Source organism: Saimiri boliviensis, chromosome 1 (genome assembly GCF_048565385.1).
Source record: "Saimiri boliviensis isolate mSaiBol1 chromosome 1, mSaiBol1.pri, whole genome shotgun sequence".
NCBI lineage: Eukaryota > Metazoa > Chordata > Mammalia > Primates > Cebidae > Saimiri > Saimiri boliviensis.
The window spans coordinates 97,807,546-97,830,576 of NC_133449.1; the positions used below are offsets into that span (position 1 = coordinate 97,807,546).

The following is a 23,031-nucleotide window of genomic DNA, read 5'->3' on the forward strand; positions in this document are numbered from 1 at the left end:
CTTTTTTTTTCTTTTCCTTTTTTATTTTTTTGAGGTGGGGCCTCACTCTGTTGCCCTGCTGGAGTAGAGTGATGCATTCTCCACTCACTGCAGCCTCAGCCTTCTGGCCTCAAGCACTTATCTGACCTCAGTCTCCCAAGTAGCCGGGACTACAGGCATGCACCACCAAGCCCAACTAATTTTTTTTTTTTTTTTTTTGAGACATGAGTCTTGCTATGTTGCCCAGGCTGGTCTCAAACTCCCAGGCTCAAGGGGTCCACCCACCTAGGGCTCTCAAGTGCTAAGATTACAGGACAGGAGCCACCGAGCTCGGCTGGCAGTTTGCTTTCTGCCAACAAAATCTCACTAGATAACAGCTTTCCCCAGCGAAGCTGCAGGCGAGTCCTTTTGCATCTGAAGAGTTTACTTCTTACCTGTGTGCACTGCAGGCTGAAGGGTGAAGGCAGAAACTCCCATCACCAACACGTACAAGCGGAACATTGCTCCTGACAACTTCCAGAGGACACAGGAAGAGGAGGATGAGGTCCGGCACCACGTGGTCTAGGGGAGGAGACAGAAGTGTCACCAGGAACCGAGAATCCCTTGAAGATGCGGCAGGAGCAGGGTCTGCAGGCTTCACTGGATGATGGGAACCTTTGTGCCTACTCTGTTTAAGAAGAAAACTCCGAATTTTTGGATTTGCTTCTCTGCAGCTGCATTCACTGAACACATCTAAAGTTGAATCCCTGTAGCACCTACAGGCATGCTTGGCAGAGAGGCTCCATCCCCTAAGCTGCTGTCTCTGCAGAGGCCTGCCTTCACCATTCCTGTCCCTTGGCCAGAGGTGCTGTGTCCTCAGCTAAGGCCACTGCTAGTGCCCTCTCTGCTCAGACTTCACTTTCTTGGTGAGGTCTCCCTCACCTCCCTGTCTAAAATTGTGCCACCTTTAATCCTGGCACTCCGTGTTTTCCTCCCCTTCCCTGTCATTCCCTGTGCCATTCATCATCAGCCCTGTCTCCCCTCTCCAGAACTCAGGCTCCACGGATGGAAGGGCTGTGAAAGGAAAATAAAAACGTGGGACTCCCCCATTCACTCTGCCAAAAGGAAAAAATTAAGCTGAAAACTCTTAGTTTTCAGAGTCCTGCAAGAAGCTGCCTTTCCTCTTCCTCCTAAGCAGAGAGCTCCTGATAAAAGATTTTTTAAATTCTCCACAGGTAGCTACTCTATGCTCACCCTATCTTATGTAAAGAGCAGATTTACTCAGCACGAGAGGAATGTAATTGACTTTTCCCCTACCTGTTCCTTTTCCCTTGCAACATGTGAATTCAGTAATGACCACACCCTCCAGCCTGCTTTTCAATAGGGGAAAACCTTTACATATTGAAGCCTCCAAAATCATCTTTGGAGAAAGGCACAGACCACAGACTGTTTTTTCTATGATTCCGTGGTTTTTTTTCCTGGGCATTGTCCTTAATCTTGGCAAAATAAGCTTCTAAATTGTTGAGACTGTCAGATACTTTTTGGTTGATGGAACCCTGCTTTATTTTATTCAGTTCTAGCCCTAACTCCTATTTTTTGAATGAATAAATGAATGAATGAGCAAATGGATCAAAGCCCAAGGATCCTCATATTTACACTTGGCAGAGAATTTTTCCTATATCCTATATGGATTAACTCTTATTTGGCATTCAATTCTGATGCGCCGAAGGATTCTGTGTGTGCTGCTGTCACTCTGGCCTACAGCGTCTCAGGGAAAAATGCAACATGAAATCCAAAACAGAAATAGCTACACAAGTTAATGAAGCACTCCTCCCCCAGCACCCACAGAGACTGGCATGTCAGATGCCCTGTTTGTCTTTCTGATGACCTTCTCAGACTCTATCACAAATGTCCCCTGTGTCTGCTAACCACAGCCACAACGATGCTTAACAAACCAACGACCCCAGAATGGAATGGTGTGAAACAACAGTCATTCACTCTTGCTCAGAAGGCTGTGGGGGAGATGAAATTTGGTTAACCTAAACTAGGCTGGGTTAGACCTGGCTCTGAGGTGCAGATGAGATCCAAGTCTGTTCCACTGGTGTCTCATCCTCCTTGGACCAGTAAGCTTCCTGGGAGATGATTCTCTTTGGGGATGGCAAAAATGGAAACATTGCGAGCAAAAGCACACACCAGGCCACGCTGGGAACCAGCTCCCTCCTGTCTGCCCACATTCCATCCGCCATAGCAAGTCAATGCCTCAGCCGGCCATCGGCGGGGCGGGAAGTGGGAGTAGTCATGCCGTCATGCCGGAGCCTGACTCTTCTGGCTCCACAAGGATGGTGACAACTCCTGGTCTTGCTCACAGCCTTCATGGCTTACACCCCAGAACATACCAGGGAATATTTGTGACTGAAAGTCTACCCACGGCAGGAGTTGTGGATGAATCCAGGAGAAAAATCTTCAGCCACCTTTTCCTTGAATTGCTCCCTGCTCCCAGCACAGATGTCTCTGGAAATGCCTCGCAGTAAACCCAGGGTGCATTGAGGACGCGACCCTCGCACTCCAGAAACCCTCCCCCGTTGCCTCTTGAGTCGGGAACACTCAGAGTCCAAGGACTCAGAGTGACAGTCTGAGCTCCCCCTTCTGGTGACCTGAGATCTTGCCCTTAACTGTATATCTGGCCTGGAGCTTTCTCCCTTAAATTCTGTTTCTACACAATACTATTCTTCAGGGCTTTCTGAAGCACGAATAGTTCCTGTGACTTTACCTCTAACCACACTCTCAGGTTTGCCAGCATGAAGGTGACATAAACATCCACCAAGTTGCTATGTCCTCCTTGGACACGCATTAGCTTATCGCATCCCCACCTATACTGGTCCAAGCCAGACCCACCGGTTCTCCAGTAAGGACGTGAAGAAGTGGAATTAAATACACTGTGGCTAACCAATACCACATATCAGGATAAGTAAATGAATTCAAAGCTGCTGTTGTAGGAACTAGTGTAATAGCCATAGCTGTTGTGCCAAATGTTGAACATCCGTTCCTGCATTTTATCCACATGAAGTGAGCACCATGCTGATTCTACAGAGGAGGTATTAGAAGAGTTCAAAGAGGTTAAGAGGCCTGGCCGAGATCTTACAGCTGATAAGCAGATATTGAAACTTAAACCCAGCACTGTGATTCCAAAGCTCTTGTTCTTAGAAAATACACTTCCTATGACAGATGCTGCTAGTGTCTTCTCCCAATATCTGTCCCCCCTGCTTCCACAATAATAGAACCCCTGAATCTTACCTGGGCACATGGCCCTCTATCCATAGACATTTCCCATCATCCCTTGCAACAAGCAGTGGCTAGGTGACACAATGTGGATCAATGAGATGTGAGTGGAAGTGTCATGTGATCCCCCTGGGAGGTCTCCACTAATCTTTCTTCCTGCTGCTCAGTGCAGATGTGGTGGCTGGATTATGGCCGCCGTCTAGAACTCTAAGGTACAGACCACTCATTGAATGCAGTAGGGCAGTAAGAGGGGAACCTGAGTTTTTGGTGGCTTCATGAAGCCACCCACCATCCTGGACTACCTTTGTTATGTGTCTAGAATTTCTGTCATGCACAGCCAAGCCTATTCCCAAAATATTATTTTTCCAGAATTTATAAAAAGATCCCAGCGGGCGGAGCCCTGTCAGGTACTGTCAGGTGCTGTGTTCTCATAGTCTTTTTTTCTGATAGATATTCAACTATTTCAAGTGAACAGTTTCTGCTGGTTAACTCTAAAAGTCACTTTAACTCAAAATCAGGAGCTGATGTGCAGCCACCCCTCAAATGAAAGTGCTCCACCATGCTTACGTTCTCTCAGGTTCAGGCTTAGCCTTGAATTATGGGAAGGTTTGTAACCATGTTTAAAATAACTTTGACACCAGAAAGTCAGGCTGTGCCATTCAGGAACAGTTAGTATGTAACGATTCACAGAGCTATGGAGCTGAAGAGTCTGAGAAATCTAATCAAGTCTCTTCTTTCTACAGGTAAAGTGAGTTTCAAGTTAATTCCCTTCTCCAAATCACATGGCTGGTTGGGTGAGAAGAAGTGTTTCAACAAGGACCCTGTTCCAATGGAACAAATCCCAAAATGCTGTCCTCCTCCAGTAACTGCCACCCCCATCCGCCCCAACCCCCATCTCCAGCCCAGGGAATTGTCTTGCTTTCTCTCCCTGGATTTGGGCAAAAGAGCCGCTTTACTGTGACTTCTCCAGGAAGTGGCTGCAGACACGTAAACCACAAACATATAGTAGCGACAGTTTTCAATCATCAAAACCTCAAAAAAAGGTTGGAACCAAAATTGCTATAGTGTGGGAAACAGTAAATTTTTGGCAAGCCCAGAGGGGGGAAAAAAATTAGTTTTGCAGCAAAACACTCTTCTCCTGCCCTACTTTCTTTAAATGAGTTTTTAAATCATAGACAGCTTGACATTTCTGCTGGAATCTGAGTTGACCTTACTGGAAGAAAGAAATTTCAAGGGCACCTCATTCCAAGTATTTGAGTTAGAACTCTATCCTTTTTTTTTTTTTTCCCCCAACACATTCAACATAAGAAAACAGAGGCATATGAGGAAAAGCAGGACCAGGCATAAGAAAAAGACAAAAATGTGTGAAGTGTGAGAGGAAAGAAAAAGAATTCTGGAAGGTAGAAAGAGCTGATGACACAGCCCTAAGCTGGACAGGTGGTGCAGCACGCACGGAGGCCCAGGTAACCATTACCTGCCTTTGATTCCCAGGTGTCTGCAGCTTCTGGTCATAGACAGTACATACAGCCTAAAGGGATGGAAGTGTCTACTCCACCTTTCCACTTAATTTTTAAAAATTACAAAAAGACTGAAAAGTTGAAAACATACCATGACAAACGCAAGTATCTATTTCGCTACGTTCTCCAGTTGCTAATATGTTGCTGCATTCGCCTTATTCTCAATCTCTCTCCCTCTTTTTCTCTCTCTATACACACACAGGCACATACACATTGACAAAGACGTCACAGACAGACACAGACACAGACACAGACTTATTTGCTCCTGAACACCTGAAAGTTTTGGACATCATCAAACTTCACCTCTAAATACTTGAGAATACATGCAGGAGTGCATTTTTTTTTAACAGATTGAGAACGTAGTAAGTAAACGATGGCTCCAGAAAGGAATTTTCAAGCATGTAGAAGGAGTAACAATTTTATTTAATAATACATTTGAATATATCTGGACTGAATTCACCCAGAAGATTAAACTCTTTATGCCTACCTTTACCTTGTTCCCAGAAGTTTTTAGGCAACTGTCTCATCTCTGAGTCAGGTGACACAGTCATTCAAAGAACAAAAACAAGGTGTCAGGTGCTGAATGTTAATGAAGTCACATAACTATCAGGCCTTACACATACCACTGAGTCACCTCTGGTGTGTAAAATGAATTCCTAAGAGCCCAAACATGTTTTATGCGTGTCGTATAAATCCTTCGAAACCCATGAGGAAATAAATATTTACATCAAAACTAAGTCTGGAAAATGTTTATAAATCCAAAGGTGAAACAATATAAAATATGTTTTTTAACTAAGTCCTAGGATATCACAGAATTTTAAGAGTCTGGAGACAGGGTGGAATTTCTGGACTCAAATACAGAGAAATACATGACCAGGTTTCAGACAGCTTTTATTGAAAAATGTACTAGCTCAGAACAAAAACCTAGATGAGTTGTCTAGAAACTATTTTTGTTCTATAGGAAAGAAAAAAGCTAGAGAAGGAATTAGCCTCAGAGCAGCAGGCAGAGACTGTTCCTGGTTTGCATAGCTGTGTCAGAATGACAGCTGGTAATGTCCTGGACATTAGTCTCCTGTCCCTGGTGGGACCTGCTGAGACAGATTGCTTCCTGGAGGCCATGCTGCAGGGAGACCCATCTTTGGCACATTGGGCTTGGGCCACATTGGACTGAATCTCAGAGGAGCAAATCTGCAGAAGCCGATACAGACAGTTTCACCAAGGCATAAGCACTCTCTTTAACTGTCTGCCAGCAAACATCGCTTCTCGCTAAAACCACCACTGAAGTGTCTCTTAGTCAGTGATTCGTGGGACAGAAGTTGGTCATGTTCAGTCAACCAATCCAACTCATGATTCATTCATTCAAATCCTGTGTCAACATTCCATTCTCCGTGAACCTAGGTCGTTCCAAGTCCCCAGCAGCCTGGACCATCAACCAACATTTGCTTCACCTGCCTCCTTCATTAGACCCTGCCCAGGCTGACACCCAGCAAGACCACTCCTCTAACCTGTAACAGTCACCATTCTACTCCAAAATGACTGCTGAGGAAGCTCTACCCATGAGGCCCTGGACATCTGCAGGGAAATCCCACAGGCTTCAAATTCTCCCAGCCTGGTATTTGGGTGAGAGGAATGCGCTGCTCTGTGCAACTCCAGAGGACAAAACTCAGAGTCTGGTAGAGCTCAGCATCCCCATTATAAATCTGGAGCAATGGAAATGGACTCAGGTACATTAAGTCACTTGCCCAAGGCCACAGAACTAAGGAATGACAAAGTAGGATGTAAACTTGAGTCTAAACAATCCTTGGTTTTGCCATTCATTCTCTGCTCTGTAGAAGCATCAGCACCTGGAGCTGCAGGGGGCTCCAGAAGCCATTAAGTCCATCTGCCCAGTCAAACAGTCTTCCAAAACCCAGCATCCTCTATAGAAGGCCAAGCTTACCCTGTCACAAGATACTCACTGCCTGTCTTGGGAAGTATCCACAATTAGAAATGTCTGTCATTTTGGATCCCAAATTTGTCTCCCTCTAAACTTCATTTATTAGTTATATTCTACCCTCTGGGACAGCATCGAAGAAGTCTGTCAACATCTTCCAATAACCTTGAGAGTTAGGAGGTTTATACAGAAGAGCACAGTGTATCTGGACAGAGAAATGGGAATCCTGCCTTCCTTCTTGCCAGCAGCAGGGGGGTGGGCAGGCTACATTACCTGTGTGAGGCTCAGACTCCTCATCTGTGAAATGGGCATACCCTGGTGTGCACTACAGGAGGATTGAATATCACATCATATGTAACGAGCTCAGCAGTGCTGCAAAAAGAAAGTGCTTGACCAGCAGTAGCTCTCATCGGTGTTTTACAGAAGCAGAGCCAGGTATTCAGGGAGGTAGGGAGCTCGCTCAAGGACACAGCTGGCAGACGTGATGAGAAATCAGCACGTCTGCCATCTGCATTCTGCCAAATTCCTGCTAAGGGACCCTTCCACAGCCAGCCTGAGAACGCACCGGTAGCATAGCTGGTAACTTAGCTAACACCAGTTACTGTACTAGAAATGTGTGCAATTTTTACCTAACAGAATCCATAAGCCCAAATGCATAGATCCATATTATAGAACATATAAATGTTGTATAAATACACAATAGAAATGTTGCATGTTTAGCATATAAACACACAATTCTAAGTACATACATACACATGCATACACATACATACATATCCAAGGCTGCCAGGAATTCTAAGGTTTTTAACTTAGTGACACAGTCTTCAAGCATATGGAACTGGAGGTTGGAATTGGGCTCCTGTCTTCACTTTACCATTAACTAACTATGTAATCTTAGGCAACCACGGAGTCATTTGCTGAATCTCTGAGTCACAGTTTCTTCACCTCTAAAATACAAAGGTTGGGCTGGTGAGACCTCCCAGGTACCTCGCAGGTGTAAAACCCTGGGACTCTAAGTCAATCTGGATTTGAGCTTAGGCCTCCTCAGTCCTAGATACAGCTTCAGTTTCTAAAGCATCGAGTCATAGAAGACAACCGCTAAGCCCAGTCAACTCTCTTGCTGAAGGCCCCATGGCCAGCAATGGCAGAGCTGCCACTCGGGGCTTCTGAGGTCTCTTGGGCACTGGACTTCTGGTTATCTTGGGCTACCTGCTGGACGAAGTTAATTAGCAACTGGACACTCTACTGGCATTGGAGCAGGAGTTGGTTGGTAACAGACATACACCCTTAAAACAAATTTTGCTTTCAACCTTATACTCTGAGTGTGGGAAACACCTGAAATATCTGAGTAATCAGTCATCCAGAAAACCTGCCTGTCTAAAATAGGACAAAGACAGAAGAAGCACGGACAGGAAGACCTGAGTAGGTGAAAGACAGCCAATCGGACCCTGGCACAAAGGCATGTGGCGTATTTTACTCACAGAAGCAGGTTTGAAGTCTTCCTTCAGAAGCTCTTTCTGTTTATTTGTGTGAGCGTGGCTAGTTTCTCAGAGTAGCAGATTGTATCTTCCAGAGGTGACCACAACAGTATCTCCCATCCCACATGGTCTTCTAGAATGTGACTGTGTCACTCTGCCACCAAGAGGTAGAGTCTAACTCACCTCCCTTGAATGTGGGCTGGCCTGTAACTGGCTGTAACCAATACAATGCAGCAGAAGTGATGCTGTGTGAACTCTGGAGCTAGATCAGAAAAGTCCATGCAACCTCCGCCTGGTTTCCATGGGGTGCTCGCTTCTGCCTGGCTTCCGTGGAAAGCCAGTCCCATGAAAGTGGTCCAACTACCCTGAGACCACCTCACTAGGAAGGCTGCATGTAGGGCATTAGTTGACAGTCCCAGCTATGCCCAGCCTCCTGGGAACTCTGCAAAGGCACCAGCCCTGTGAGTGAAGCCATCATGGACCCTCCAGATGAGTCCATTCACCAGCTGAGTATCACTGTTTGAACGCAATCAGACACATGGAAGAGAAGAATCACCTAGATGAGCCCTCAAATTCGTGACATACAGAAACTAGGAGTTGCCATAAAATAGTTGTCATTTTTAAGCCACTAAGTTTTGGGGTAGTTTTTCATGCGGCAACAGGTGAACAGAATGCTCTATCAAAAGCGGATTCCAGATGGCAAATTGGAAAGAGGGAGAGGCTGAGAGAAGAAAACGCACACTGGAAAAAGCGGAAGCTGATTGCTCAGTGGCAGAGGAGACAGGAAAACCATTACGGCAGATGCAAGAATCAAAGCACACAGCCATGTGGGGACTTTAAGCGCAGGCATCGACAGTCCCTTTCATGCTACTGTGCCCTACTGAGAATATAGGACGCTAAAGCACAAAACAGTTGATGCTCCTAATGATTTCCTTGAATCACAAAGAACAGTTTAAATTTTATTCAAACCCCTCTTTCTCTAAGGCGAGACAGTACATGCAACACAGACACAAGGAAGATGATATTGCCGTTAACTCCTAATGTGTTTCCTCCTTGCTATCCTGTATTCTTCTGCCACTATGGCCCCAGGAAAGGGAAAGAGCAAAGGCCTCCTCAGAAGGAGGAAAGGAAGTGGACATGACACAGGGAAGTTCCTTCCAGGTAGGAAGCGTCAGTAGAAGAAAAAGACCCTTCGGGCTCCAAGGTGAAAAGTGGGAAGGTACAAGAGGAATCGGGCAGGCAGTCCTGCTTCTTATTCTGGGTTTGAAACCTGGGATCAAAGGGACAAGAGGTAAAAGAGAAAGGGAGGCCGGATGCAGAGGAATATTTGCTTTGCTTCCAAGTTGCGTCTCTAGAGGAATTCCGCCTTGGTGAATGTCAGGGGCGCTGAAGAATAGTGGAAATAATGGTGTGGCTGTTAGCTAAAGAGATGTGTCACTCATGGGGGAGATTCAGACCTGCCCCTGCTCTCTCAGGAGAGAATGGGAGGTGAACTGAGATCTCGCCTGAGATGGGGCTGCCATGATGAAAGACAAGATAACCTATAGCCACAGCTGCTGGGTATTCAGTCAGCAAGGAGCACTGAGCCCACGTCGGGGAAGATGGCCCTACCTGTTGGTAGATAACCACTTCGCCAAGGCCCTGGGCTCTCCACCCTCTGCCACCTTGGCTTTCCTGGTGCTCCTCTGAGCAATTCACGTGCAGCAACAGGTGCCATGGCATCTTTTCTGAAGGGTTGGTACTCATGCCCTGCTGGTTGCTAAACATTTTAAGCATCACCTGGACAGTCTAAGCTACAGAAGAAACAAGATCATGGCCAAGATGCAGAGAACCTGTGGAGCCAGCAAGAGACGCAGCAGGGCCACCTTGGACAGCATTGACTGACTCAACTGAGGCACCAGTCACAGACCCCAGCAGTAGATTCATCAGGACACCCCATGAGCGGGAAGGTCCAGGGACATCTCCACAGAAGCCAGTGCAGACCCCAAGTCAGCGCATGTGGATCAGCTGCCCACCACTCCCGAGGGACACAACTTCCCCTTCTCAGGTTTCTTCCTGACTAGAAAAAAGTGCTGGTGAGAAACTGGAAGAGTAAACATCTACCCAAAAGAAACGAAACGAATGCAAGAGAGGTGGATTTGAGCCAACTCAGAGGGCGATACATGCAGCAGCAGGCTTAATTCCCTTGCCCTAGTTGAAAGGGACCTTTAGCTCCAAATGAGATTCCTACTGGCAAAGCTTTAAAGGTGCTTTTTTTGGCATCAATTTGCAGTGAGTATCCATTTTCAACATGATATACACATATATAAAATATTTTCTTCCAAAATTGTTAAGATGTAAAAACCAATGGGATTTTCTTTGTATGCCTTGAAACATCATCTTCTACTCTCTGGAAAATGTACCCATCTTGTCCTCTGAGGGACACCAAGGGTGGCAACTACCCCAAGCCCTGTGTCCGGGGTATCCAAATGACAAGAAATCAGCCACCCTCCCCTCAAAAAAGACTGAAATTTGCAGGGGATTTTTATCTACACTGTATGGGAAAATCTCTCACCCTCACCACAAGAAAATCTGGTCTTCAGCTTGAAGATAGCCCAGACTTGCTGGGTTTCTACAGACCAGATCCAAAAAGTCACACAGGAAACCTTTGGCTCACCATGGGGCTGTGGGCAAGCGCCCCATTCTCACTCTAAGCCCCTCCAGCTCCTCTCAGCCATCAGATGCCCAGCCAGCTCACTCCCTGCTGGTGAGAGCAACTCCGTGAAGCTTGGCAAGCTGAAATCCTGCGTCCCTCCCTCCCACCCCAGCTGAGCTAACTGGGTAACCCTATGTGGTGGGTACACCCGTATTCACCAATATTCACTTCTCTGCACCCTTGAAGTCGAGTGGGGCACGTGACTGGAAAGAACAAGTACCCTTTCCAGGCCTGTGGGTTTCACAGCTGGTGCTCTGCTGCTAGCCTCTGTCCTGTGTGGTGCATGCTGAGCCTTGTTCATCAATGTTGCCAGCACCGCACATGTGGGCAAGTCAAGCCATGTGGGCAGCAGGCTGAGGTCCACCTGCATCCATCGACCCACTCCCTTACTCCTACTATGCTTGCTTCTGCTTCTGATAAATAGGAATAATCTCCACCCCCACCCCCAGCACTTGTATCAAAACAATAGGAGTCTCACTGTTGGGCTCCGTAAATTGTTTTGGAAATGACCCGGGTCCCCGAGTGTCTCTGATGAGTTGTCATAGTCCAACGCATTTAACCCATGACGATGCCATAGCACGAGCAAGAAATCAGCCTGTGTTGTATGAAGCTGCTGGGGTCATTGCCACAGTACACCTTGGTGGGCAGGCACCACAATCAAAGAGAAGGATCAGGACCTTATATTCATTTTCTATTGCGGTGTAACATACCAGCACACTCAGCCACTTAAAACAACACATTCGTCAGCTCACATTGCTGTAGGTCAGATGTCTCTGCTCAGGGTCCCACAAGAATGAAATCAAGGTACCGTTTGGGCTGTATTCATTCCTGGAGCACGGGTTCCTGTTCCGAGTTCACAGGGCTGTTGTGACTGCAGGACTGGGCCCTCACTTTCTCCCGGGATGAGGCCACTCTGGGCTCCCAGATGCCACCCGTGTTTCCTGCCCTGAGGCCCTCTCTAAGCCAGGATGGTTTGTTTCTTCAAGGCCAACAGAAAGAACGCCATCTGCTGCTGCTTTGAGCCTCTGACCCCTTGACTCTGACCTCCAGATCCTCTTTTAAATACTCACCTGCTTAGGTCAGGCCCACCCAACACATGTGATCTTTTTTATTAACTTCAAGTCAACAGATTGAGAACCTAAAGTACTTCCGCAGAATTCCTTGACCCTTGCAGCATCAAGTAACCTAATCATGGGAGTGAGGTTCCGTCTATTCACGTATCCCACAAGGAGGGGATTATACAAGAGCACAGATCAGCTCCCAAATAAGAAGCCCTCTTTAGTAAACGGACTTTCTAAATCCTTTCTACTCAAAGTGTGGTCCGAGGACCGGCAGCATGAACACGATTTGTGAAAAATTCAGACCTAGAGAATCAGAATCAGCCACATATTCACAAGACTCTCAGGAGATGTGCAAGCACCATCTCAAAAGGCCCTTGTCCTGAACTAGCTCCCCCACAGGCTTGGCGCTGGACATCTCTCCTGAAGAAGGGGTTCTCAAAGTGTGGTCCCCTGACAGCAGCAGCAGCATCACCTGGGCACGTATTAGAAATGCAGATTCTCAGACATCCAACCAGGACTTACTGAATCAGACACCCAGCCCTCTGCATTTTCCTAAGCCCACCAGTGATTCTGATGCAGGCTCAAATTTGAGAAGCACTGGCCAAAGGCACTGTCATGATCAAGTGTCTCCCCTGTGGAAAGCCATGACAGTAACATGAAAAAGCAACTTGAGTCTGCCCTGCTTCAAATGTGTGGTTGCTAGAGGCCAACTCTGCTCTCCTGGGGGAGGGGAAGAGGGCTCAGGGTCCGTGGATGTTCTGGACCCCTCAGCTCTAATTGTCAAACAGGCTTTGGAGGTTAGGATGGGAGTGGGAATGTAGGAGGGAAGCCCTACTAGCAGGGCCGGGCAGGGGACTCCCAGGCCAACTGAAGAGCCCTGGAGTGAGGACAGTTCCCTTGAGACATTCAGCTGAGCTTCCTTCTTGCCTTTTAGGGTAACCAAAGGGAGAAAAAAGGAAAAGTAGAATCCAAATGGACAAGCTTCTAAATGAGGTCAGAAGAAAGGCGCTCTCCTGTGTCTGTGCATGTGGTAAGGAGCAGGTGGGAAGGAAGCTGGCTGGCCTCAGGAGGGCAGAGCTGAAGAAATGCGCATGGAAAAAGTGAGGGTACAGGAGGTGGGATGGAGCACAGAGAGGGGGCCGGCAGCTCCCACTGCAGCCACGCAGCACTAGGGGGCTCCCGGACGGTCCGGACACTTGGCTGCCTCTGCTCACAGAGAGGGAACTCAGGGCAGTGTAGAGTCTTGACCAAGATCTTAGAGCAGAGTTGCAGGTGGGGGCACAGGGGTCCTGAGGGGCTCTAAGAAGAGCAAAAACCCCAAAAGGAAATGGATTGAAGAGAAGGAGCTTCAAACAGTAAGAGCAAACTGTGTGCCAGGATTTAAGAGAGACAGAGAAACAGACAGAGAGGGGGACAGAGATAGAGAGAAACAGAGACAGAGAGATAGAGAGAAGTACAGACAGAGAGAAACAGAGACAGTGAGATAGAGAGAAGTAGAGACAGAGAGAAACAGAGACAGAGAGATAGAGAGAAGTAGAGACAGAGAGAAACAGAAACAGAGACAGAGAGAGATCTGGGAGTCAGGACACCTGAGTCTGTTTCTGTTGGAGCTTCAGGCAACTTTTCTGATTTCTCCAGAACTCAGGTGCCTGATCGGGGTGCCCCCCCTTACCTGAAGGCCCGTGTGTCTGATATTACTCAGATTCACTGACCGTACTCCACATCACCCTCAACCTTCCTCTTTGCAGGTGGAAACATGGGCCCTGAGCAGTGAGCTGTCACACAGCTCATCCCAGGCAGGCTGGGCTCTAAACCCAGGCCAGTTCACCTCTGGGGACACACCGCAGCACTAACCACACTCTGCCACCTCTCCCAGAAAACCACCCAAGAGCCAGGCACTAGAGAATCCACAGTGACTTTAGAATATCAAACTGTTCACACCAGAAAATCTTATGAGGCTTCTAAGGAAGAAAGCCCCCCATTCAGCACACTTCCCATGCCCACCCGCCATTCAGCACACTTCCCATGCCCACCCCCCATTCAGCACACTTCCCATGCCCACCCCCCATTCAGCACACTTCCCATGCCCAGCCTCTCGTGGTGGAAATGGGTCTCAGTGGTCTGCTGCCTCGTGTTGGATTCCACGGCGATTTTGCCTGAATCATGGGAGGTCCTTAGAAACCCTCTGATCCAGCCCCTTTTGTGACAGATAGAAAAACTGAGGCCCAGGAAGGTCAAGGAGTGCTTAAGGTCACCTTCACACAGGGGAAGAAGGTCATGGGGAAGGAAGGTCGCCCGGATCAGGTACCTGAGTTCTGGAGAAACTGGGAGGGTTGCCTGAGGCTCCACCAGAAATGGACTCAGGTGTGTAGACTCCCAGATTTCTCTCTGTCTCTGTGTGTCTCTCTGCCTCTGTTTCCATCTCTTTGTCTCTGTTTCTCTGTCCCTGTCTCTCTTTGTCTCTGTATTTCTCTCTGCCTCTCTCTATGTATCCCCCTCTGTCTCTGTCTCTCTGTCTTTGTCTCTCTCTGTCTCTCTGCCTCTCTCTGTCTCTCTTTCTCTGTCTCTGTCTCTCTCTGTCTCTGTCTCTCTGCCTCTCTCTGTCTCTCTCTGTCTCTGTCTCTGTCTCTGTCTCTCTGCCTCTGTCTTTTCACCTCTCTGTCTTTCTGTCTCTATTTGCCTCTCTCTGTCTCTGTCTCTCTTCCTTTCCCTCTCTGCCTCTCTCTGCCTTTCTCTCTCTCTCTCTGCCTCTCTCTCTCTCTCTCTCTCTCTCTCTCCGTGTGTGTCTCAAAAGCTCTTACCTGCAGCTCTGCATTCTCTCACCTTGTTGCTGCTCACCTGGGGAAGGCTGCCAGGCCAGACTTTCACCTCCAGCGGGAGCTCAGCAGTCGAGCAGGGATTTATACCCTCTTGGGAGCTGGGATTTCCTAACTGGGCGGTGTCACCCGCTCACACTGGGTGGCAGTGGACACACCTTCTCCTCCTCACGGGGAGCACCCCAGGCTGCAGTGCTGGGGCTGAGTACATGATCACCCAGATGGGGAAGTGGCCAAGGAAACTCTGCATAAGTTTCCCTATTTTTCTGTGACTCGCTAAAAATTACGTACTGCCAGCTGAGAGGTGGTTTTAAAGCGATGGGCGTTTTGCCCAACTGTGGCCCGATTAAAGAGAAAAAGACGCCTTTGATCTTTAGTCAGTGGGAGAGTTGGTTTTCCATCCGAGGAACACTTTTAGGATCTAAGAAAGGTTAAGTTTTTGTTTTATTTTGTTTTCTGAGTCCCGTATGGCTTCTAACTGTTAAGTAAAGGAGGGGGTTGGTTTTCTAATTCCTTATTCTAGATTGTGGAGTTTGCAGAACTGAGTAGTTTGTCTTCTGAAAGTGGGAATCCAGCACCCAGTCACGTCTGCACAAAGCCAATGTCTCCCAAACCCCCTAACCAGCAGGAGGGTGCTGGCGGTTGCTTCTCTCTACCACGCAAGTCGCTGCTGTGGAGTCAGAGGGAAGGAAATCGAGGCAGGGTGCACCTGGCTGCTCAGAGCCAGTGGATTCCCTGCAAACCTCAGGGGTAACAGAAGCAGCTTTGGTCCTGCCTCGTACGTGGGGAAGGCTGCTCCACCCACAGACTCCCTTCCACAATGGCTGCTCTGACGGAACTTCTGAGAACTCAGGGTCCTGGGCCTCCCTTGATATCAACAGGAGACCAAGTGGGAGCGTGAAACCTTGGCCACGGCCTCCCTGGAAAGCCAGGCTGCAGGGCTGGAATCTTCCATCGTCCCCCGCATCCTCTTGCCTATGTGCTCACTCGTGTCGCCCCGTTTAGGAAGAGGTGTAATTTGGAATCCCTCTGTTGGTGGTTGGAAAAGGAGAATGTTTTTCGCAATGTGCTTTAAAACCATGGCATTCACCTTCGTAATACTGTCTGCCTGATTTATGCAGATCTTCATTTTCTTACAAGTAAAGAGGCAGGTATAGAAACTCCTTTAGAGAAATCTTAGGGAATTCACACCCCTAGAACAAATGGCTAAGTCAGAAGGGCCCATGGGCCCTAGTTTTATCCTTTTGCTAACAAAGGAAGGTAACTCTCCAAAGTGAAATCCCAACTGGTTAAATAAAATCTTAGAAAAATACAACATTAGAGCTAGGTAGAAACTTAGAGATGGTCAAATCTGTTCTCCAGTTTAAAAAGAAGAGAAAACTGAAGTTCAGACATTTGGGAAGGGGGAGTGAAGTGAGTCAGCTGTATCGATTTAATGGTGTTTATAACTTCACAATGGGTGGATTCTTATGGAAACTGTATGGAAACTATGAATGCCCCAAAATGGAATTTGTTGAGCAGAGGGTAGATGTTACATAATATCACGTTTATTCTTTTTAAGGACCATTAGAGGGTGAAATATTTGTTTTTTTTTTTTTCCATCATTTTGACTTGGTAAGATTGAAGAATAAAGCATAAATTTTGAGTCAAGCCTAGTACATTTCAAGGATGGGAATTCATCCCAACAAGAAAATCTCACCAAATACCATCATCATCCCAGGATCAAGATCACGCCAATAATTGAGCCCTTCTCTCTACCCTCGCTCTGTGGTCAGCATCTCTCCCGGTTGACCTGCCTCGGTTAGGATCCGGTTCACCAAATAACACAGGAAGCCCACAGCTTAATATAGCCAAAGAGAGGAAGCAAAACCATGCAATCTGCCCTTGGCCATGCTGGAGTTAACTGCTGATCTTGTGATCTATAAGGAGGAATTTACATAACCTCACTTCTTTCTATGGGAAAACTTGATCACAGAATCACAAGAATTGCTTAAGCAGTCTTTTCAAGAATTAATGCTCAGACCCAACAGACACGCAAGAGTCAGCTCCCAGGCCTGCTGGGGGGCTCATGGAGCAATGGCTACTTTACCCCTCCACCCCCACTTCATGGGCTATGTCATGCTGGCTCCACCACCAACAGCACATTTGAATGGCTCGATTTCTCCACCAACTGATGGGAAACCCACAAAGCACAGAATGTTCTCTAGAATCGTGAAATTCTCTGAGGTTTGAGGTGAAAGTCACCCAGGATGTTTATTGCAAAGATTGAAGCAATGATTCTTCATTTTTTAGACCCAGGAGGCCTTTACAAAGTCTGCTTTGCTTCAGAGATTAGCAGAATGCTCACTCCCTTCCTAGTAATGTACAAGCCACAGAGTGGGGAAGGTGAGAAGGGAGAGAGAGGCTACATCATGTATTACAACAGGGAATATGTGTCCCCCAGCTTTTATGGGGCAGTCTCAAATCCAAATACTCTGTCATATTATCCCCATAAACTCACTCATTGTCAGATCAGAGATTCTTAATTTTGATTCAAGAAAATATGTTCAAGAAAATCATAGGATACATTTAGAAGTCAGAATCTATAAAATTAAAAATTCTGGCCAGGCACAGTCCTAGCACTCTGGGAGGATGAGACAGGAAAATTGGCCATGAGTTCAAGACCAGCCTAGGCGACAAAGCCAAATCGTCCATCTCTACAAAAAAAAATAATAATAATTTTAATTATCCAGGTGTTGTGGGGCATGCCTGTAGTCCCAGCTACTTGGAAGGCCGAGGCAGGACAATGGCTTGAGCCCAGGAGTTTGAGACTGCAGTGAGCCATGGTTGTACCATTGCACTTCTGCCTGGATGACAGAGCAAGACCCTGGCTAAATAAATAAATAAATAATAAATAATAAATAAATAAATTCTAAAGGCTGTCCTGGTCAACTGGACAATAACAGAAAAAGAAAAAAAAAGAAGAAAACTCTGTGTCTTAATCCCTTTTCCCATGTAACGTAACATGTTGTTCATGACTTCTAGGGATTAAGACGTGGACTTCTTTGAATTCTGCTATTCAGCTCACCACAAGCTCAAAGATTCTTTCCAGTCCTCACAGTCTGTGTTTTACAATTCTAAACAGAAGCATTTAAAAAAAAAAAAAAAAACAAGAGAGAGTCTGCATAATTTGGAACACCTCAATTCCCTTTATACCTACGGCTAAGATTGTCTGAAAGCATAAAGTACGCACAGAGCTTTAGAGATCTACAGGAGAGATTTTATTTTGCTGTTCATTTCAGAGAAAATCTAATCTTCATTGCAGAAGTGCTTTTTTGTTCCAGCCTTTTCTTCTGCTTCTTTTTCCCACCTTGCGTTTCCATGAGAGACACTGGGGAAGGTGAGAATTCCAGGATAGCACCCATAACACGAACAGCCCCTGCCCACTTTCCCTCCACCCCCTTGCACAAGACCCAGAGCGTGCATGAGAGGGTAGTTGGAACCTGGTCCCCTCCAGAGCCTGCTCTCCCTCCATGGGCACCCAGGCCCCGAGTAGTACCTGGCCCCGAGCACTTCACCCTGCTGCTCTTCCATCCACACAACCAAGCCTTCCCCCGGCCCGTGGGCTCAGGAGGCTCGAAGCAGGCCCTTCCTGCTCTGACCTGAGGCCCACTGTCTCCCTTGCAGGAGGTGGAAACCCTGCTCCTTGGCTTTGCCCTTCTTCCCCATGAACCCAGGAAGTCTACTGCACGGACTGAAGCAATGATCCTTCATTCTTTCGACCCTGGAGACCTAAAAACTATCCCTCTCTGTCTGAGAGAGAAACCCTGGAAGTCAACTTCACAGGGCACAGATGAGCCACTCACTGAGGTGGACCTACGCTCCCTGCTCTGGGGGAGAAATGGAAAACTTCCTGTTCTTCATGATGGGAATTTGATTTTCATTCTGCGTCAGGGAGCAGTGCAATGCTCATTCGTCCTGCTATCATTTGCGCTGCTGAGAACCAGCTCAAGTGTCCCCACACTGAGAATAGGAAGACTGGCTTTTCTTGCCAGCAGTCCCAGCTGCTTCCTAATCTGGTCCAAACTGACAGAGAAGACCCTAAATCATGGTGCTCTCGCAGATACCATCAAGTCAGCCTTTGTTACGCACCTGGGGGCTGAAAGAGGCCACCATCCACCACAACTGACGCTGTGCTTATACCTCTGCATATCACGGCAGCTCCAATCTGAAGCCCTGGAGCTGCAGCTGCCATGGAGCTTGTAGTCTACAGAGCTCATTGCTGAGATATGAAGGTCGATTCAGCCCCACCAGGCTCAGTAGGAAGAGATGGTGAGCAGACTCTCAGACAGCAGCTATTGGATCCCAACCAATACGTAACGCCTGAACCAACCCTCAGCTCCCCACCTTGCAGCAGCCACCCCAGCCATCCTCCACATCCCCCTCCCCTCATCTCACCCACCTTGACCCGCCAACTCCACCAACTATTCTAATCAATAACCCACTGGATCTTCTCAGCTCCTGTTAGATGGAAAAATGTCAAATAGCTGGTTAATTGAAGTGACGTTAGACTCACAATGAAGGTGGTAAAAAACAAACAAACGAAAAAAGGTGAGCTGCCTTCCTTAGGACTCCCAGATGTATGTAAGTACACGCATGCGTTTAGGGGTGTGTGTGTGTTCATGAGTTGCTATCCTTCATTCTGGCTCCCCTGAGAGCCACGCCCAACTTCCCACAACCACTGCCTAAGCAATAATGACTGCTTCTGGCTAGCACCTGGCAGGGCCTCCAGCAGAGAAGACAGACCCCAACCACGATCATTTTGAAGTTCTCAGTATATTAAACATTAACCTATGCCAAAATAGAGCAAGAGGTACCAGGCTTTATTCTAAAAGTTTACATTTTGACAATAAATGCTTTAGGATCAAACAAACCTCATATGCACAACTCACTTTGAGATAAAACCTCAGCATCACCATACACACACAGCCTCTGTAATTGTCACAGAAATGGCCTTTCTGGTCACCCTCACTCACACCGCACGACCCTTGACCCCCTCCCCTATTTTTTTTTTTATTTTTGTTTTTTAGAGACAGGGCCTCCCTCTGTCACCCAACTGGAATACTCTCAACATAGTTCACTGTAACCTTGAAGCTTTGGGCTCAAGCCTTCCACCCACCTCAGCCTCTGGAGCAGTTAAGAATACAGGCATGCACCCCCCACACTCAGCTAATTTTTAAAAATTATTTATAGAAATGGGGTCTTGCTGTGTTGCCCAGGCTGGTCTCCAACTCCTGGGCTCAAGTGATTCCCCCCTTCCTCAGCCTCCCAAAGTGGTGTGATTATAGGCATGAGTCACCATTCGAGCAACCCTCTTCATTATATCCCTAGCATCCATATTATCTTCCAACTTCCAGGAAATTGTTTCATTGAATCTTGAGACCTGCTCTGGTGACATAGGACATCTTGCTGGGTTCAGCTGACATCTGAGCCTCACGCTTCTGAAAAGCAGTCATGGTGCTTGAATTGGCCTGCAGGGTCTGAGGGCACCCACTGCCTTCTCAGTGTGTGTTGTGTTATAGAAAATAACAGCCTTGCACAAACCCCACCTGCATGTCCTGCTGTACTAGTGGCGCTGTCAGGCAGGCAAACTTTATGCAGGGCCTGACTTTGATTTGTCTTCTTCAAAACACTCCTCTCCCCCAGGGCAGGCAATCAGGGCAGGCTTTGGGAGCGGGGATGATGGCCTTGGCTGAAGTCAACCATGAAGGGGAATCCAGGCTCCTCCGTGTCCTGTCACTAGCTGGCACGCCAGCTTTCATCAGAAATGACATTCCGTGTGGTCACCGCGTCATCCCACTTCATCTAGCACTGCCGAAGCAATTGCATTTGCCACCCGCCCCAGGCCATGGAGGCATGCTGCTACAGCCAGCCTTGGTCCCCAAACCATAATGGAGGGACATCCAGAGAGGAAAAGGAAGCTGGGAAGGCCCCTCACCTGGCATGGGAGGGGCCGGCTGAGCTTAGAGGCAAGAAGCAGTTACACACCAATGCGTATTTACAGAACGATTTTAAATGGATCTGCAGGGAACACCATTTCGATGTCCACCCAGCTCAGAGCCAATAATTTCCCATTTCTTTGTAAACTACCCGGTATTAACTCAGTCTTTTACCTTCTGTGTTCTGATACTTTGATATCTGGTGCCTTGCTGATCCTAGAAGGACTGCCACACCCAGGCCTAGCCCATTCTCAGGAACTGGTCCGCAAACATGCTTCCCAAACCAACCAGCCCTGAGCCCACCCCGTGACCACTCCCAGTATCAGGATCTTGCCTTCTGGGCCTCTGTCTACCTACCCTAATCACCCCCAGGCCAGGTACCAGACAAGCAGAGCCCACTGAAGACAGTCACATGAACCAATCCTAAGCCTGCTTCCTCCACCACACCTGTACCTTTCCGCAGAAACACCGTAACGGCAACTTCCCTCCATCTGCCTTCTGCCCAGCCCTGCAGCTTCCCCACGTGCCCCTTGTAGTGCACCCCTTCTGCCTGGAAACTGTATGACAGTCTTTTCAATGGCAGGCACCCCTGACCTACTAGTCTTGCTACGTCTCAATCATAATGATACCTGTGTTACAGTCACCCTTCCCTGACTCCTGAGATAGGCTATCATAGTCTCTTTTTTTTTTTAGGAATTTGGATTTGGTCCCAGAAGGAGACAAGTCAGCCTCTGTAAGGACCTACACATCTAAGGTGTAAACTCAAGTGCTGAGAAGGTCACCTTGTCTCACCCAGTACCCAGAAGAGCCAAAAAGTTGCAGTTCAGAGAGACAAGGATGAGGGAGACGTGCAGAAAGAAGCAGGAGTGAGTTGGCGCCAGCCCACAGCCCCTCTGCTCTGCCCCAAGGCCTCCCGGAATGGCAGCATTCCTGGCCCCGGGCCCTCATCTCTTGAGACCACATCTGGTCACTGCCAGGGCCACATTTCAGATCCAGGAGCCTCTGGTGTCCACTTCGATGCTTTTAGTTTGCCATTTGGGTGGTCCATTTGCCTCTCAAGTAGAACCCCTTGTGAAGCATTCCAGTCTCCTTTGGGCTGTGAAAAGCAATTTAAAAAAAAATGTTTTTCTGCACCCTGCCAGGGATAGCAAAGGGCAGGGCAGCAAAAGGAGAAAAGCAAATGCCCCAGGATGAGAAAAGAATGGCAGAGGCAGGAAGCAGCAAACGCCCTGGGTCAGGGAGTCAGGGCTGCCTGATCGAGCTCCTGGAGCAGCTTCTTACAGCACTGCCTGGACCACAGCAGCAGCGCATCCTGGCCCCCACCCCAGGCTACCGAATCAGAGGCTGGAGATGACACCCAGCGACCTGCGGTGAACAGGCCCCCCAGATGATTTTGATGTGCACAGAAGCGCTACTCAGATGGTTCTCACCCCTGGCTATACAAGAGAACGACCCCAGGAAGCCTGCATCTCACCTTCACACCAAAAAAGACCATGGTGGGGCCGAGCTGGTCAGCACTTTTTAAGCTCCTACGTGGTTCTAGGAGGGCGGAGGGCTGTCCACCCATGTTCTCCATTGCTTATGTCTTTAGCTCCTGCAGAGAGAAAAAGCAATTAAGTGAGAACCTTCCAAGGTGGACTCACAGAGGACAGTTAATAAAGACAGAGGTGAGGCCAAGGCTGCCGAGCTAGGTGAGAACGCACCTTGCAGGATAGTGGCACTTCCAGCGCCTGATCCTCAGTGTCTTATCAGGGCAACCAGGGATCTCAGACTCCGGTTCACATTCACCAACCTCACAAAAGACCAAGCTCTGCACCAGCATCTTCGCCCATTCTTTCATTCATTTATTTTGCTAATACACTTTCAGGCTCCTGCTCCAAGCCCAGCATTGTTCTAGGCTGTAAGGATTTCCATGGCATTGGAGGAAAATGCCAATTATGAAGATGTAAATAAATAAATGGCTTCATTGTAACCAGTAAGATGCATTGTAAGCAATACTCAGGCAGGTTCTCTGCACTGGACACTTCCCTCCACAAGGTAGAGCCATTCCAGTGTCATTTCTTGCTGGATTCAGTCCGGGTGATTGGCATTATCTGCTGTCACTCATAGAGTCTGCAGTGCATCGCCCTTGGGGTTGTAAGCCTTGATCCGACCACACTCATGTGGTAAAAGTAGGGGCTCCAATAATATTTTGGAAATAGAACTAGGGTGAAATTTATTCTGATTTCATCTATATGAAAAAGGGTTGCTAAGTACAAAAACACAAACAAAATTACGGACAGTGCAATCACTACTTAAGAAAATCAATCATGTACC

At 47.7% G+C, this 23,031-nt stretch overlaps 1 protein-coding gene across 1 annotated transcript in view; it reads right to left on the reverse strand.

Moving 5' to 3' along the window:
- IL1R2 (interleukin 1 receptor type 2) overlaps window positions 1-14,927 on the reverse strand; it is a 33,847-nt gene extending 18,920 nt beyond the window's left edge. The window contains 2 exon segments of the mRNA XM_039478906.2: window positions 414-540; window positions 14,745-14,927. Coding sequence (XP_039334840.1) covers window positions 414-480 — 67 coding nt within the window. The 5' untranslated portion in view covers window positions 481-540; window positions 14,745-14,927.
- Between the last annotated feature and the right edge of the window lie 8,104 nt (window positions 14,928-23,031).